The sequence below is a fragment of the Antennarius striatus genome, chromosome 12, assembly GCF_040054535.1.
Source record: "Antennarius striatus isolate MH-2024 chromosome 12, ASM4005453v1, whole genome shotgun sequence".
Classification (NCBI taxonomy): Eukaryota; Metazoa; Chordata; class Actinopteri; order Lophiiformes; family Antennariidae; genus Antennarius; species Antennarius striatus.
Genome location: NC_090787.1, coordinates 12,827,501 through 12,846,219, shown reverse-complemented (window position 1 = coordinate 12,846,219; position 18,719 = coordinate 12,827,501). Strand labels below are relative to the sequence as shown.

The window sequence follows — 18,719 nt, the reverse complement described above, 5'->3', positions numbered from 1 at the left end:
AGTTTGGCTGCTCTACCCTGAGAAGCAACATGTTTAATTGTTTGTGGTGTTCTCAGGCCCCCACTGCTGAAGGCCCTGGGGGAGAGAGGCAAGTCAGGGCCTGACCTTTCCCTTCCTTTGCCAGGCTCACACATAGACTGTGAAATGTATCAGTGCTCCTCGCTTCAGTATTGTTCCAATTACTAGACACAAACAAAATTGGAGCCCTTATCAACTGGAATAGAAACATTGTATCCTTTGGAGACTCTGAGGCAGCTCCTGTGCTGAATTCTTCAAAACTAAGTCACAGTGAAATAGCTGTTTTTAGTTTATGTTTCTAAATATTTATCATAACATTGCAAAGGAATGTTTTTATGGCAAGAGGATGTTGGCAGTGCTGTTTTACCATTCACAAGGGTATCAAGAGTTTATTGATTGAATGGAAAAATGAGCAAAGGTCAAATTCGGTTACAGTCACCTTCTTAAACACCTACATTTCTTGCTGCACAGATGCAAAGAAAGATAAATCTGAGGGAAGCAGGCCTGTGCTGCCATCCAAAGACTTTCCATCAGCATTCAGCTCAGTAGTTTGCAATCATAATGAATATTAATGACTGTTTTCTCAGACATAATATTCTCATAATGACTCTACAAAGTAAATGCAGCCCTCTTAAAACAACCATTTATCATAACTACAGACCAACCCAGTAACATTGTCAACCACTAGAGAGATAAAGCCTTCAACTGACTGTTAAACTCTAACATATAAGCATTTGAGTAAACTATTAATCTACTGGGTTTAAGGAGAAATCATATTTTATTTTACACTGTAGATTAAAATTGCTGCTATAAATGAATACTCATCCTGTGTATTCCCCTTCATTCTGTTAACTGCCAAGGGAATCAGTGAAACAATATAAGTAATTTTAGTGCCACAACATTTAATCCATTTCACACATTACTTTACAAATCCTCTACTGTCCAGCAACTAAAACCGTATGACTGCGCTTGAGGGGACTTCTTTCTTTCAGTAAAATACCTTTTCCCATGGGCCATTAAAATGGCAGAGGAAGCCCAGTCCTCCAGACGTAACCTGTGAACGACTAAATCCTATTTGGGAATCGGTAAAGCATATAGAAAAATAGACTAAGGATAGAACAACCTGACAAATTCCATTTCACATCTGAAGTGGTCTACTTGTAAAAGATCATTTGGTTTGGAGTGAGTAAACAGAGGGAACTCCATCCCTCTCAATGACTTATGTGTGAAAGCTGGGGATTACAGCCGATCAGGAAGTCTTGGAGCTGTTTGGAAAAGCATTGCCTCGCAAAATGAATCCATCTCCAGACACTGTGTCTCACAAGCCTCGATTTGTCTCTGCTTTTCTACGCTGTTTCTAAAGAGTGAATGAAGTATGGCACACATTCAATGCTGTTGATTTATTTCTGTTAAGGATTTTTGGACATTTCTGGTACCACCAAACAAAATAATGTATGGGAAGTTCACATTTTAATTTTAATAGAATTAGTTATAAACATTTCTGAATGCCTCATGCCTAAAAATAATGATTTAACCAAGAATAAAATCAAGTTAAAATAATGATATTGTCCTTAGAAAACACTTCTGGTTGATTATTCTTTGATGCAAAATGCACAGTATATCTGCACTTTGTTATAAAGTTATAGGCAGATTAGCCCATTATGTCTAAACATAACGTGCTAATTAAATCATCTTAATCATCACAAATGAAGTAATACTTAAAGCAATGTTCAGCTGAAACAAAAGACTGTAAAAGATTTTTGCTTTTAAACATCCACATCAGATCTCTTTATTATGAATATCCTTCCAGTATATTGATAGATATAAGTTCATAATTATCAAAGCAAATTGTAAACTAATACTTGTATGACGATTGTGTGCTTCTCGTCTTTTGTATGGAAGTGCTTTACAGAGTGGCACCCAGTCACTGTAGAGCTACTGGAAATGATAAAAAGGGAGATCAGTTGAATGACCTTGCCATTACTGATTTTCAAACAATGTAAGTATAAGAAAAATAAAAAAAGTTGGGCATTTATCTTAGTGGTCAGAGTTATTGTCCTCCAAACACACCAGGAAAGGCAGACAAATGAGAGAACACGTACTCAGACCTCAGCCCGGAATAGTAACGTATTATTGGTGGTGAATGCCTGAAACCCAGTGGAGGGCCGACACTGGCTGCTATGACAGATCCATCAAAGCAACAGAGGCTGTCTCTCCTGATGTGGACACCGGCGTGGGCTCTGCCTGCTGCTGAGAGCTGAGGCCTGCGCTGCATTGTGCGCTGGCACCCAGCCAAACTGACCCTGCTACTACTGTCCTTCACCTTCCAAGCTCTAAACCCTGCTATTCAATTATGATACAGTAACTTTATGATGCATGCTTCAAGAGATGCTTAAAACACAGTTTCAGTGTAGGGGGATGAATAAACAAGTCACTGTGGAGGCATTTTAAAGTAAAGAGCGATGAGGAGACAGTGGATAGGCTTCATGAAACTGTATTTGTCATGCTCCCCTGCAGATCATATGACACCCTGCTCTACAGTATGCTTTGGCCCAGACTTTCAAACAGTCCCTGCATCATCTGGTGTATCTGTCACATCCACAATTACATTATTGCTGTTTCACTCACACGAGCCACTGTGTCAGAGCTCTCAAAACCAAACAGATGGAGCTAGTTGGCAACAGAAGGCATGCAAATCACGGATCATTTGATTGGAGTTCTTATTTAATTATTCAACCAAGTCGCCATCTTGGTGAGGATTCAATACAAGCTGCCTACTGTACAATATGTGTCAGCAACTGTTACAATATTCAGATAATAATGAATTACACAAAAGATGAAAAGGAAGACATTGTGTTATTTAAAAGGTCTTTGGAGAGTATGTGAAATTTGTGTTTGAAGGCTGAATACTCTCCTTTCTCTGTCTTCTATAAGCTAATGAATGAATAAACCATCAAAAACAATTTCTTCGATCTATTTTATAAAACATAGTGAAGTTTTAAGGAGGAGAGTCTTTACAGTCCATACAAACTGTGCATTGATTCCTGATAGCTGCATAGCATCGCAGACAGAATACTTATCATACCTCATAAAGTATCACTACAGCCACATTCATATTTGATGTTCACTTTATGGGAGTTTTATGAAATCCTGAATTGCAGGGAAAAAAATATGGTAACATGAGAGGCAGCTGTGACAATGAAGCAAAATTACAATCATATAGAGTGAGACCAAGGGCTTCAAGTAGTTAAATAAATTAAATGAAAATTTGGTTCCCGATTAAATAGTTTCCAGAACAACAAAATGAGCTGTATTTAACATTCAGGCACAATGTGGAAAAGTGACAATTGCTTATCTCCATGGAGATCAATAATGGCTGCAGGATCATTGTGTAAAGTGTCTGCAGGTTTAATGCAGATAGGATGTCATTATTATTTTCTTTCTCCTAATGACCATCATTATGCATGGACACTGATTGAATTCCATTTGTTACCTACGTTTGAGCCTGAGTGGAATAATTACCATTTAAGTATCTCCATTAAAATTCATGCACGGATGTTCATACTCAGACCCTCTTTTAAAAATAACTAAAATATTCTCTGAATACAAAATGCATCAGATATAATCCATCCCTGCTTTAATACTTAAAGTCTAATACGTGTGAATGTTAATAAAGCATGTCCTCTTTTTTTAGTATTATTTTTTCAGTAATGGTAGAAGAAAGGCAAGAAACATTTGTGACTCAGATGCTATCAATGCAGCACACTCTCTTAATATTTAATTAAAATGGATCTGCTGGTAAGCGTGATCAATATCCCCCCACCCTGTCTAAATTGCTTTTTCAACCTCTTGTGTCACATTCTAAATAAATATGTTTTAATGGTTACATGCTTTTCATGATTGCCCAGCATTAAGATATCAATGGGTCTTCTTGTGTACTGCTGTTGACATGTTGACAATCATGACAGCTCAAGATGTGATGTCTTCTTTCCAAACAAATCTGTCATAAACCTGTTTGCTTATCCATCAATGCATAAATTCATCATCAACAAGATCGCAACACACCTTTTTCCATGTTTTCCTGGTGGTCAAACCTATGTATTTATATGTATCCAAGTGAAAGAGTAAACCGTGCAGGTAAATAAGGCAGCATCTGCCCTAATATAGCCATCTTTCTGTAAATACACAGCTGTGGCAGAACAGTGAGTCACTGGAGGAGAATAGAGAGGGGATTTGGCCACACCTAATCAATCACTGACAGATTACTGCTAAAGCCACTTCCATACACATTAAAGAGAGACAAATGCAGAATTGCAACTGAACAAGTTCTAGTTTTAAGCCAACAGTGGGACTTCCTGGTGATTTATCAAAGTCACCACAGCCAAGCAGCATGCCTGTGTGATTGTAGTTCACAGCAGACACAACTGAGGCGCAGCAGTGAAAGGACTGTTTATGCCCTCTACTGTGGCACTGTCAGCCTTGTGGAATTTACTGTAAATCACATTGCTTTTATTGCAAGATTTAGTAGCTTATCCTCTGTGGGCTCTATTCACTTCAAGCTTGTCCCTATTAGGATTTAGCCCTGGTCTTAGCAGAAAACTGGATACACATCTTTAAATAATGTGCTAAATCAAGCCTGTGATTTTGTACTTTTTCTCACATCATTGTCTTTAAATTAGCTGGAGCTCTTTTGCAGTAAAAATTGTTTCATTGCTGTGACCAGATTGTCTAAAGCCCGAGTGTGTGTATTATTTCTGCTGATGAAAATCACCACCTCTGATAGCCCAGAGATACAGTTCAGCATCATGGCAATTTGTGTTAAACAGCAATGCGCCATGAAAAGTCATAAATTGGATTTGTACATGTTGTATGATTATAAAAACTAAGAACACAGTTTACACTGTTTTTGAGGGCCATTGGAATCACTGAATATGTATATATCCATTTTGCTATGCTGTCATTAAAATACAGCATTTAAAAGCAATTGCTCTAAAGATGGGTCAATAATTCCAGAAAACAGATAAGAGGATAAAGGCTCCTTTGTAAAATTTAGCTATACGTTCCCTGTGAGAAACAGAACAATCCAGCGGCTTTCTTCAAAATCAGTGTTTCATGGTAGGGACAACAAATGCCAGCAAGGAAGCTGAAGTGATCACAGATGACATAAGAGTCTGTAGGCACGGGGTCACATGGTGTGTAAAGTCCTCATTCTAGAGAAATGAACAATCCAATATGAATACTGTCATGTAATGTGGTCCTGTTAGTTTGATGAAATGTAACACATATTTAACCTTGAATTTTTTTCTCACAACCATTAATGAAATAATCTAAATACAGACAATGCTGTAATGATCCCAAACTGGAAAATTCCGATTTTTTTTTAATCTAAAAACTGTGATATCAAATCACCACAACTGCCCAACACTTTTATTTCTTCTGGTTTGATGTGTGTCAAGGAGATTTCACATGTGTGATGGACGTGAACTGTGATCCCTGTTGCTGTATGTGCTGGTGTCTGTATGATGTGTGTATTGACGTGTTGTAGCAAGAGTTCATGGAGGCAGCTGAGCAAAATAATTTACAATGTCCTGCCTGCTGACACAAGGACAAAGGCTCGGACTGAACATGCTCACATGAGGAAGGAGACAATGGATGTGGCTACACCTGGAGATGCACTGCTGTTGTTTTCACCGTGACCTCCAAAGCATCCAAAGATTTTCACATGCTGTTCCCACAAGGGTGGACCTCACTTCTGGACGAGTCAGCTGAGGATTAACAGGGCATTATACCATCATGATTGCAAAATTGAGAACATTTTTAGAAAAACTGCAGTTGCTTTTGTCTCTTGCTGGCAATGTGCCCCACAATATATGGAAGAAATTTACAGAAATCTTCTTTCAGAATTGGCATCACTGAATGAGTGAGCAAGCTTGAAGTGTCATTGTCCAGAGCAGCTCCTCTATGTCCTGCCTTTTGGGTAGGATTTCTCTAAAGACCTCATGCAGTTTGAATTAGCATGGTGCAGTCAAGGGACTCCTGAAGGTTGAATCAATGCATCACTCTTAGGGCCTTGGGTATGGATATGAGACGACATAATGAGACTTTTGGTGCCGATCCTCATATCATGTGTCTAACCAGGGTCTTTGTGTAATGCTTCCTCAAAGGAGAAGAGATCAACCTCGTCTTTCAAGGCCATGTACAGATAACAGAGAGGGTCTGTACAATAACCTAAAAATGTTTGTGTCAATCAGTGAAAGAGTGTTTATTTTTAAAAAAAAATCCATTTCTGGACTAAATAATTTTATATGTGAACTTTGATTCTTTGAAGCATAGTTATTTATGTTCTCTCACAGTGTTAGATTGTAAAATTACTGCTTTAAAATTTGCCATGTAGATGTGAAACTACACTCTCAACAACTAGAGCTTGTCTTAGCTTTACTTAAATAAGCTCAGCAATATGGGAAACAAACAACTATTTAGTTTTATCCTCATGTTGCCTATGTTAATTCAAATGGCGGCATAATAAAGCTCCAGTTTTTAGCATGACAGCCTTCCCTCGCTAAAGAGGAGTGATGTGTTTCACAGCAGTGACAAGATCTGGTGTGGATTTTTATGTCACACCAGCATCAGGCTTTGTGAACAGCAAAGTGACAGGACAGCGTATAATTTACCTGTTACATGGTGTTTGATCTTGTCCACTGCTTGGAGGGTTATAAGCTATCCAACCTTGTGGTGTCTCTGTCTAAATTGGTGGAAAATTTTGGGTTAGCTGCTAAATGCTACTGGCTGCTTTCAAAAACCCTGGCACACTTCAAATGGCGCCAAATGTCGCATGTTCACTCCGTTCTACCACCTCAGTAGGTCGCTCCATTTAAATGCTGATTGTCAATGTTATTACGTCCATCTGTCATTACCTGTTAGGACTTCAACACAGAATGGTGAGATGAAATCAAGGTTCGACAGGCCCTACTTGTAAGGGCTGTGAAAAAAAAAAAGATATTAACTCCAAATTTAATATTTCCTTTCATTCTGATAATATGAGCTAAGATTAAAAAAAAATAGACAAGTCAAGCTAGCTAAATGTCTGCTTATTGTCATGTTTATCAGGATGATATGTGGTGTGAAACATCTTAATGGCAAGAAAAAAAGTATTCTGTCTGATTACTGTCTCACTTCAAAGAAATATAAGAAATAACTTCTAAGAGGACAAATCAATGGTTATGAAAAATACAATATGCAGTGATGAAGATTAAATGTTGGTGTAGTTGTTAAAAGAGATTACAATTTTGACATATCTGCAGTAGTAAGATCAAACCCATCAAAGAACATGTCCTGTAATGTACATGCTGAGAAAGACCCATGCACATGAAGCAACCGCACAATGAGCAAACAGGCAGAAGATTGCATTGCGCAATTACATTGATAATATATTGTTATGACCCTAAGTTGATTCCCTTTGAATTTGGCTCCTGCTGCAGAGAACATGCGCAGTGTGCGCAATGCTCCCTTCAGTCAGTGGAGCAGCTGTCCAGGGTTTGGAATTCCAACATGGCAGAGGCTGTGGTCAGTCTTCCCCCCACTAACTTGGAATGGTTTCAAATCGCGATCAGCCACGCTTAACCCCAGCGAGCCTTCATCTGCACACTCACCGAATCGATGGCGCTATAAACCCCGACGCTGCCCTGTCACCTTCACAGGTAAGCTCGTCTGTCAGTGATGTTGACAATTGAAAAGAGAAACGGAGCAGCCGAGTGCGCGCAAACGCTCTGGGAGACTGTGCCGCGCATCACAGATCTGCAGCACAGTCTGACAATACTGCATTCTCCTGCGCGAAGTGACGTGACATCGTGCTCGCCAAGACCAAATAAAGGCTACTAAGTTAAATTAGACCGAGTTGGCATCTAGCCGTAGTTTGAGGACGCGGTTATTACACGGCTGGAACGCGTCCCTTGAATAACTTTCCTGCAACGAGAACTTCTTGCATGTCGGGCTGAATAAAAAAAACTTGCCGCGATAATCGCAGGCGGGGAGGTTAATAGATAGATGGGTTGTCATTGCGCTCACAGTGTGACAACTGCTGGCAAGTAATCTATTTTAAAAGTAAAGGGAGGGGGCATCACGCTGGTTTAGCCTCTTCCTCTAATAGGCGGCATGAAGAATGTGTGTTTTGTGTCATCTCCAGCCTCTCACACGCTTCCTATTCTCTTGTTTCAACTCGATTAAGAAGTGACAGGCTCCAGCCTTCTGTCTGTGTGGCTCTCGCCTCTCCGTCCAGGGCTTTTTTTTTTCTTTTCTTTTTTTTAAATTTCACTCACATGTTCCGTTTCCTTTGGTCTTGCGTCGTTCTTAACTACACGTCCTAAATGAATACCCGAGGACAGAACAAGGGAGCGTGCGTTTTTTAACTTGTGAAATCTGATAGCTGAAGCAAAAAGTGCCTGTAATGAGGAGCAACCTTTGGAATTCCTCCTCGTGAAAATTCCGTTTGTGCTGTTTTTCCTCTCTTGTTTTTAGGCTTGAAGACATGATCACTAGCACCAGTATTTATGGTATGTTCCTTTTGTAATTATCCTTGATATTATTGTGATTGTTTGTCAGGTTTGGAAACTGACTGAAGCAGTGCATCCCATCTTTGTGCATGGTTGGTTCATCTTCAAACATTTACTTAATCCAGTTAATAATAATTGGCAACCATGGTCCACATAAACGCATTATGTGAGTAATGTATGTATTATGAAAGGCTAAAGATTTTTTTTTTTAAATCACTATTTTAATTTGCTTTGAATTCTCATACTGACATTATTTTTCTGTCTGTCTTATTGATTTGCTTTCGTATTTGCACATGCATGACTCTAACAATGATTATTTTCTAAATAGAGAACTAAAGTGAATCCTTAAAAAAGGGTTGCCGTTAATATTTGTCATTTCACACCCATTAATTTCAGACAGTCTTCAATGTTGACACAATACATTATTTATTAGTAATCAATTAAATGTTTGCCCTTTAAAGAATTAAGGACTTCTTGAAAGAATAAAAATGTTCTTTAATGCATAATAATATTCAGGAAAATAGAAAAGATGATATAAAAAAACAGAAAGTTCAGCATCACCAATTAACAATCAGGGTAACAGCTACAAATGTATTGTATCTTTCCTCAGTACCGTAATTCTAAATAGCTAAGCTGGCAGAAAAGTTCACGATAGAACAAAAATACAGTGGATTTATCAACGCTCTGACATGTTGAAAACATTATTACAAGATTATATGGGAAACATATTTCTATATATAAAACAACATGTTTTTCATTTAAAGTGTAATTTTGGATTTTGTGGTGCATCTTTTTTCAGCTGTCACATTCTCTAACAACTCACAAGTGACACTAAACCACATTTACTCGCTAATTAAGTGCAAAGGCATTTACCAGAAATATGTTTTATTCATGTTCATTTGGAGATGGTTTGTGACAAGCCAATAAGTGCATTTGAGCTCGGATACAAAGTCAGAAGAAGTAACAACTTGTGTTCTGTCTCTCATTTGCAAACACTGTCCTGAGTGAACCCTTTCCACCTCCATGCAACAATTTAGTTAATTGTGTTCACACATTTCATTTGCATGTTTTGCTTTGAGAGGAAATTAACATGAGCAGCAGTGAGCTGAAGTATGTTTTTATTCCTCTTCAAAAATAACAGCATTGCTGCATCCGTCAGTCAGTGGAGAAAAAATGTACATTGCTATGACGATTCATTATGTTTGAGTGTTTGGTTGTAATGTGTTTTTGTAAAGTGGGTATTAAATTTGTGGCTTAGATTTTTATGTGTTTCATATTTAGACTAAATCCATGCATGTGTGGTGGTTATTTTCATTGTGAAACAGCATTTATTTGAGCAGGTCAGATATGGATTTTTGAACCAAATGTCACCTAATTTGAAGCATTTATTAAAACTGAATAAAAATCTCAGTATTAGAAGAGACTGAGATTTTGGAATAATGTGCAATCTGTGTGTGTGTGTGTGTGTGTGTGCGTGTGCGTGTGCGTGTGCGTGTGCGTGTGTGTGTATATGCATACACACACACACACACATACAAAAATAGACAGATATTATACACTTAAGAAGTTGTCGATGTAACAATGATATAGTTTTATAATTTCACTGGAAGTTATTATTTTAATTTAAAGTATATGATTAGGTTTGGTGAAAAAAATTATATAATAGCAAAAGCATTCCCCAATGGGTTTATCAACCCATATCATGCTTTCTGTCATAATACATGTCCTAATTATCAAGAGCTACCTATTTGCCATTCTTATCAGTTCCATGTCTGCTCTCCTGCAGCGTTAGGTGGTTCTTGCAGGTCCTCACTTAACCCCAGACACCTCGAGTGTGCATGGAAAGAAGCTGACAGCTCTGTTTATTTCTGATAGGATAACACTAATGATAGCAATCTAAGCTGTCGGTTGACATGAATCTTGAGCTAACGTCGATGACAGATGCTGATCCTCCTGTTTACATTGTCCTCTGTCACACATGTTCACACTTTAAAGAGCGACTGTAAATACCAACAAGAGTTTGTGTGAAGTGAACTGAATAATTGCATCCCCTTATTTCCTGAGGTAGAGAAAGGCACTTGCGTTATTTGTTTCTGTTATATTCAGAGAACTGCTTGAAGTCTAAGCAGACATTTCCTCTCTACAGCAAAGTTTTATTTATTCCTTTATAAAGAAATTATACTCCCAAAATCATTTGAAAATTAGGAATAGCACTGCTTTATGAGATAATATTTATTTTATGATATTTTACTGTATGAATCAGATTAAATTTCCATAAATTCAGTGATTCTTTTCAGTTACCTCCAAAAACAAAGACAAAAATCCACCATATGTTACATTTAATTTTAAAGGGATGTGTGCTTTGTGTGACGCAATTTAGCTCCTCTAAACCGTCTCTCCACAATGTGAGATCACTACTGATCACTAAAACTGACAGCATGACGCAAACAATTATGACATATAAATGACAATTTTTACACACCTTGCGGAATATTTGCTGATGTAAATCAATGAAATATGAAATCAATGAAAATTCATGTGTAGACATGCACATATTTGTCAGTAAATTCAGGACATCTCTTCCCTTTTGTCTATAAAGCATGCGTTGGGTGCAGGTTTTTCATATAACAGCAAATATGTTAAGTTGTGTCTTCACTGCTTTTCACATAAAAAGATTGGGAGACCCCGGTGGAGTTATACGTTAGCATAAGAGACAAAAAACTCAAATCTTTCTTCTCAGGATTCTACGTGTTCATCCCCCCTGCTCCTGCTCTCTGTATCACATCTCGTCTCTTTCTCTTGTATCCACATCTCTGTCGTTTCCCTCATGGCAGTTTGCTATGATATCTTTGTGTTTCTCTCTGCACTGACATTTCTTGCAGTGATCTACGTTGGACTGCATTAGAAAGTGGAGGCAACTGTCTGTTGCTATACTGAGGGACGTGTTTGCTCTACTGCAAAGATGAAGGACCATGAATCCTTGACATCCTCCCTTTCTCTCCCCTCCTCCTCCCACCTCCTATCTCATTTAGACACAGTCACTGTCTGCTCAGACTTGTTTTTATCCTCTGAGTGACAGCATATGGCATAGACATTTTCTAAAATGCATGTGTCTACCATTGGCTGCTTGTACTTACCCTTCACGTGTCTCCTAGCTACAGGCCTGTCATGTTTTTTTTTCTTCATCTAATTCAAACAAAACACTCATTGTTCAATTTACTTTCTATTTTGATTGTTGTGGAATTGCATATAAGGAAATGCAGTCTTGAATTTTAAATAACTCCATAGGTTTCTCTGATTCTATTGTAGAATCGATTTTATCATTTAATTGTTTATTTAAGGTTTGTGCATGTATGTGTGTTTATTTGATTCTGCCCTGCTTCTCTTTGATCACATTTTGATTCTCAGAACCAGTTCGAAGGAGGACACTTCTTGTCATTTTTGTTTTTAAAAAACAACAACCCAAAAACATATTTTTCATATGAACATCCTATGATGCTGTTATGATCCATTGTGCTTATAGGGCTTAAGGTTTACTAAATAACTTACAACTGTAAAATGTTTTAGAGTTGTGTAATACTGTCATTTTATTCAGGCCATATATGCCAGGCATATTATTAACTTACTGTTTTTGTTGCTTTAAACCCCTCATTCTCCTCATCTTAACACATTGAAACAGAGACTTTGTTTCACACAAGGTGTCTCTGCACTTATAAGACGATGCAGCTCCAAGCCTGTTGGGGATTGTCAGAGAATAGACCATCCCCAGGTGTACTAAACTAGGTTTAGCACGAAGGCTTTTAATCTGGACTTGTAGGAGATTCATGTGCATTCATAGATTTGCCGCTGTAATTATCATACCCCAAGTGGCAGCCAGAGACGGTTGCCTAAATCACTGATGTCCTCATTACACTGTTTACATTTTGATTAGACATACACAATTCTTTTTAAGTTGCCATATAGAAATTGTTTTCCCATTTTAAGTTAGCAGAGGTAAACTAGAGTGCTGCCTGACGATGAATTGTACTTACTAAAACAATTATTTTGTTGTAGACTTCTTTGCACCTCTTATAAGGGTTTATTAAGTAGTATCATGGCTGAAAGCATCATTCACAGAACGTGTTAATGCGGTTTTTTCATCTATAAGAATTTACACAACATAAAGTCATTCGACAAGTTATCTGGTTTCATATATTTATGTGTTTTTGTCATAGTATGATTACTGTTTGCCAGTGAATATCTAACCCTGAAGAACCATGATTTACAAAATCCACAATTACATGAATTTTTAAAAAAGCTAGCACTCTGAGTCTTCATTGTGTGCCTGAGCACTGTTGCTTATCATTGAATAACCTCGGTAAAGAGAGGTGTTTTTTTTCTGTCCTTCTTCCAAGATATATTTTTTTATTGCTTGCAGTTTTGGAGCTTCTAGAATAAAGTGAGAGAGCAGCAAGCATTGTACAAGAGGATAATGGGAAACTCAATATTTTGCTGTGTTGAAATTCCTCTTGTGCGCTCACAGAACAGTGTCTGACTAATCTCGCAATCGAGGCCGCCATTCTAGCAAAATTGAAAACTCCTACAAGTAGAGAACACTTAAGTAGTTTTAAAACCACACCACATTTTTCAGCTTCATTATATGTAAATTTAAAAAGTGGGTGTTTGAGATCTATTTTTTAATTCAAACTCTCAAATTTCTCTTCATGCTGACCTGCCTTAATCAGTATGACCCCTCAATTATGATGAAAACTATGAGATTGTGATCCCACTGCTTTGATTCTACATAAATGTAGCTTCTTATGAATTTGATAATAGGTGGAGAATATATTGCTTTATCAGTAAAATTACGACATGAATGTATTCATTTCACACTAAATGTCAGTTTTGTTACTGGATGATAATATGATAGTTGTCTGATGCATGTATTGAAATGCATGCTTGAATTAACTTTGATATTTATATTCAGGAGCATGCAAGGCTTTGCTTTGAATTCAAGTTAATCTTTTGACAGTTCATTGTCCCATTCATCACATCCCATGCTAATTGTCTCAAATTGATATCTGAGACAATTAACCAAAGCGATGATCAGACGAGATGTGAGCCATCAGTGGTTTTCTAGAAGTTGTCAGTGATTCATTCATCGTCTGTGGAGTCGGGTGGCTGACAGGTTGGCGTCGTGCCAGGTGCTGGCAGAGGGAGCCTTGAGAGCGAGGGATGGGGAGAGGATGAGTTGAGGTCTCCCTGACGGTCTGGAAAAGAGGGAGGTGAGGATGACTCGGGAGGGAGGGGAAGGAGGATGGAGGGATGTGCATGCACTGCCATAGAGGTCTGAGGCATCAGGCTGCAGCAAGACAGCAAACATCCATAGAGAGACTGAGACGTGACCGGTGTGGTCCAAAGTCAGGAATGATATTCGTATACAGTCGTAACTCTACTTACGAAATTAATTGGTTCTGGAAGAAATTATGTAAGTAGAAAATTTCGAAAGTAGAGACACATTTTCCATGCAAATGCCCTAATCCATTCCAAGCCCCCAAAAATTCCGACATAAATTTTTTATAAAGCATAAAAATGTATCAAAACATGTAACAAATACATTTTACAATTAGATTATTACACAATAAATGAGAGTTGTGCATAACGTAAAAAACAAAGAAAAGAGTAAAGAATAAAAATGATGGTCATTTACCTTTTAACTGCTGTCCTCATTGTTTTTTGCCCTCTTTGGTTCATGCGCTCCTGCCTCACCAATCCGAACAACAGAATGAATTCCAGTCCTCCTTTTGAACTTCTCCAACCACCCCGCGGTGCCTTAAACCCCTTAAACTTCCTTTTGTTTTAATAACGTTGCGATTGTAGATGCATTATGGCCATATTCTTTGGCGAGATCAACCAAACGCATCCCTTTTTCATGCTTTTCTATGATCTCTTGCTTTGTTTATACGGACAAAAAACCTCTTTTCTTCGTCTTTTCTTTTCCTCTTTTCTCCGTCACTTTCTTGGGGTCCATAGCGAATACTCAAAAAGTTAATACAGTATATTCGCGCAAAACTATCTAAACACCTCACGGGTCGAGGGCCGAATGACGAGGCCCCTTCATAAACACCGATCTAGCTCCGCACAGAGGTCCCTCTTAGCCAATGGGATGCCAGGAAGATACTAAGTAATATCCAATGGCAGAGCAACTATGAGAATGGTGTGTTCAGGAACCTGTGGGAGCTGCGAGTATCAGCCGATACTGTATTTTTACCTTAAGTAAGTCAAAATTTCTTTCGCAACTAGAGGCAATATTTTCCTGCTGAGAAATTTCGTAAGTAGAAAATTTCATAAGTAGAGACATTCGTAAGTAGAGGTACGACTGCATTATGGGACTGCAAGTAATGTGATTTGTTGTTGCAGAGCCCTGATTATTAAGGTGACGTGTTATCTAAGTGCACAAGTCACCAGTAACCTTTTTTTGTTTTTCTCAAGGTAGTTTTTTTAATCGGAGGTGAACTTCAGACTTTTTTTCAGTTTCTCTTTGGGGAAAAATATGATATTTAAATAGGTGTATAATTTAGAGTCATAAAGCTGTTTTTAATCATTTATGAATTGTTTATGAATTTTTCTTGCATGGAATAAGTGAAAAGCTACAAGTCTTGTTGTCTGGTGATTGGCCTATTTGACGATCCCTTTTGGAGTCCACAAGGAATCAGATTAATTTAAATCAGAAAAATAAGAGCGCCAAGAAAAAAAATGACCACTCAAGAGTTTAGAGTCATCACAGAGCTTTATGAGGGCTGACACTTCTTTTGTGTTCATTATCAGGAAATCACCTCAGGGAGTCGTGTTGACTTTGCTCAGTCTAAAATAGATGTTACACTGCAATGCTCAATGCTCGCTCACTAATGTTCGTTCACTTCCACTCTAACTATCTGGGGAGGTAAGGTGGAATTACCAAGTGTCGGATTTGCTGAGAAAAGCTAAATACAACAACGGAAAAAAGTATGGTTTTACTGTCTCGGATGTTATTTGCACAGATCTGTTATTTCCTCAGAAATAAAAGCTATTTTATTGTTACATTTTTCTTCTAATGCTCCCCTGATTTCAAGAAGAAGTACATTACAGGTATGTTATTTCTAGGTTTAATGGGCCTCCACATTTTTATATCAGTATTTCTATACTGTACAGAACAATGGTAGCTTCATTTAGGCGGCATGTGATGTTTCTGCAAGCCAAAGACTGACTGCATTACCTCTCCTACGTCTTTAAATGGATCCCATGAGTACTGGGCTCTGTTGTTTCCATTATTCATTTTCAAAACTTCCATGTAGCTTGTAGAGGCTAGAGGGGTGAAAAATAATTTTGTGTCTGAAAAAATGTGATGTGGAGCAAAGTCACTGCTTTATGCAAAGTGTGCCATGCCTTGGGAGCATGTGAGCTGGCTGGCATACTGTTGGAGGAGTGAATAGGCAAAGGATGGACTGCATGTCTCTGTGTGTGTCTGCCTGTGTGTGTCTGTGTGTTGCTGTCAGTCTGTCAGCTAGGCCTAATGTGGCTCCCCAGAGGTACCTGGGGGAGACCCATCTAGCACCCAGTCAGCCTCTGCTGGCGGCCAAGTGGTGACAACGGGTTCCCACAGAGAGAGGAAGTGTCATAGTATGTATGTAAACTAGTGACAGATGACTGGAGACATGTGGCCTGTAGACACTGGGCCTGAAAGAAAAGCAGTTTTGCCTCTTCAACTTCTTTTCTCTCCTCCCACTTGAGACTTGAGAGAGAGCATCAGACTCAACAACAGCACTGAATACATTGACAACAAGTCAGAGATGTGAAATAAAAGGATGCAAATCATTTGGCATGAAAAGACACATGGTATACACAAAGGTTTGGCTTTCTTTTGAGAGGCTGGAGCAAAGGAGTGATAAGTTTTTAGTGTGCAGAGCTTCAGGCAGCTTTTCTAGGCCACAGGTCATGTGGGTCAGTGTTACACTCCCTGCAGCCTCACTTCAACCCTCTTTCTGGAAATAGAACATGCAACGTCACCCAGCCAGGAGGGAGGTAGATTCCAGACCTCTGTGGCCACAGGCTGCACATGTGGAATCTGCTCGTGTAGTTGACCCCAAACATTTGAAACTCAGAAGGCTCCCGATAGAATATTGTTATTTCATGCATACTCAAATAAGGAAGGCTGCATGAATTTCCTTGTACAAAGTGAACCAGTGCATTTAGATGCTGTTCACTATTCATCAAGAGATCGTGCACTAGCCAGAGGCTTATTTATTCAACAGTATGCCTGTAACCTGTAAAAAGCAAAACATAGCAAACTTTGCAGTAGTTATGTCTTATTGAATATTTCAAGCCAATGACCATTTACCTACTTTAATCTTATAAGCATTAATTTCTACAGATGGAAGGCTGGTACATAGAAGTACATATCGAGTTATTGCACAGATGAAAATATCACAGTATGGTAATCATACTGTGAGCCAAATGTTCAAATATAATGATCTTATTTCTGTAAATAAAAGCTCACTAACTTGAAGTGATTCTATGTATTTGGTGATCTCAGGCTACAACCTAAGAGTGGACTAGTATGCATAAATTTTATATAAAAAGGACAATATGTCTATATAATGTACGTATCTCACATATATGGTGGTAGACGTGACACACAAGTCATTATATACATCAGCCATGTTAAACTAAATGGTAGTCAATCACTTTCTGAATTGCTCTTCTGATGAGGATGTATGCAGCTTGACAGTGGAATTAGACATAACATATAAATGCAAACTATGAACTAATTTCCTTTAGTCTCTCTAGATGTTCAGCTTTCCATTGTGACAATGTGGCATGATATTCAATGAAAAAATCTACATAACAGTAAAGAGCCATTATTCTTTTAGCTTGATTATAGACTAATGTGTGTATTTCACCCGAAGAAATGAGCATTAATGGGAATGCTAGTACTGTGGTTCTAAATTAAGAGGGGCATTTGTACTTTGTGATTGTGAACACCTGGCTCTTTTCCTTTTCCTGACTATTGGAGACAAAGTCTAGGGTATATCCAATGACACCCCCTTGCCCTGCTTCTATCCAGGGAAGCAAAATCTATCAGCGCTGATGGGTTTTGTGCTCTGTCAAAAAAATCTGTGCCAAACTGTTTTGTGGGCAACAACTATTGTGCTTGTCTGTAGTCCGTGTGGTGGAAAGAGCCAATTCACATTTGAGCAACGGTTGACCCTAGGTTGTGTATATTGATGAGGGGGATTTGTTGCTTAATAGAATTGTGTCTAATTAATTAGCTTTTAATTGGTTGAACTCTGCACATGCAAATACAACACAGTGTAGAACAATCATTACTTCAAACTGTATAAAGAACTGCATATTGAGGTCAACTTAATGAATTGGGTGTTTTTCTCTGGTAATTTCATTTTTTTATTTTGTGATGAGGAATTCCTCTAAACTGGCCTGAGGAACGGATTTATTACTCCAGAAAGGTATTAGTGAAACAAAGAGAATGAATCGTATTTGAAATAACTACCTCTCCCATTTTTTTAATCCCCTTTATTTTCACAATTGCATCCTGGCACAGATTAACCTTTTTTTTCCTCTCCTTCACTTCGTAATCTATTAAGGAATACTGTACTCTGAAATATTTTTCATTGCACTCCCCTTCTTGCTTTCTTGCCTCATTTCTATTAAATCCTTCAACTCTTTGAAGACCACTGCTCGGTCGTCCACCTGTTCCTACAAGTCCATCATTTGTATGAATCAGACTACTGGGACAACAATGGTGTCACACTAGAACATACATACTTCTCTATTGTGTAATATATAACAAGCCAGTCACACAAATGAGAGACATTAAAAATATAGATTTTGTAATGTATAAACACCCAACCAAGTTGAGATGATAATGCTGACTGATGATATGGGTCTTTCATAATGTTTTAGTATGTGTTTTGTTTTAGCGTGTTTCACTCGCTATTAAACCGTATTCCTATTAAAGCTTGCTTCACTGACATGCTTATCTGCTATTTTTTTAATTTCGCCCTAACATTGATGCAAATTTTAAACGTAAAAAAGATGGATAAAGGTGTTTTAAATTCCTGATGATACACAATATTCTAAAGTGGATACAGGATTTTCATCATTAAATCATATTTA

General features: G+C 38.1%; 1 protein-coding gene across 1 annotated transcript in view; it reads left to right on the top strand.

Moving 5' to 3' along the window:
• Positions 1 to 7,501: 7,501 nt before the first annotated feature.
• The window catches only part of fign (fidgetin), a 25,147-nt gene continuing 13,929 nt past the window's right edge, over positions 7,502 to 18,719 (top strand). The window contains exon 1 of the mRNA XM_068329815.1: positions 7,502 to 7,715. Coding sequence (XP_068185916.1) covers positions 7,502 to 7,715 — 214 coding nt within the window. The remainder of the gene's footprint in view (positions 7,716 to 18,719) is intronic.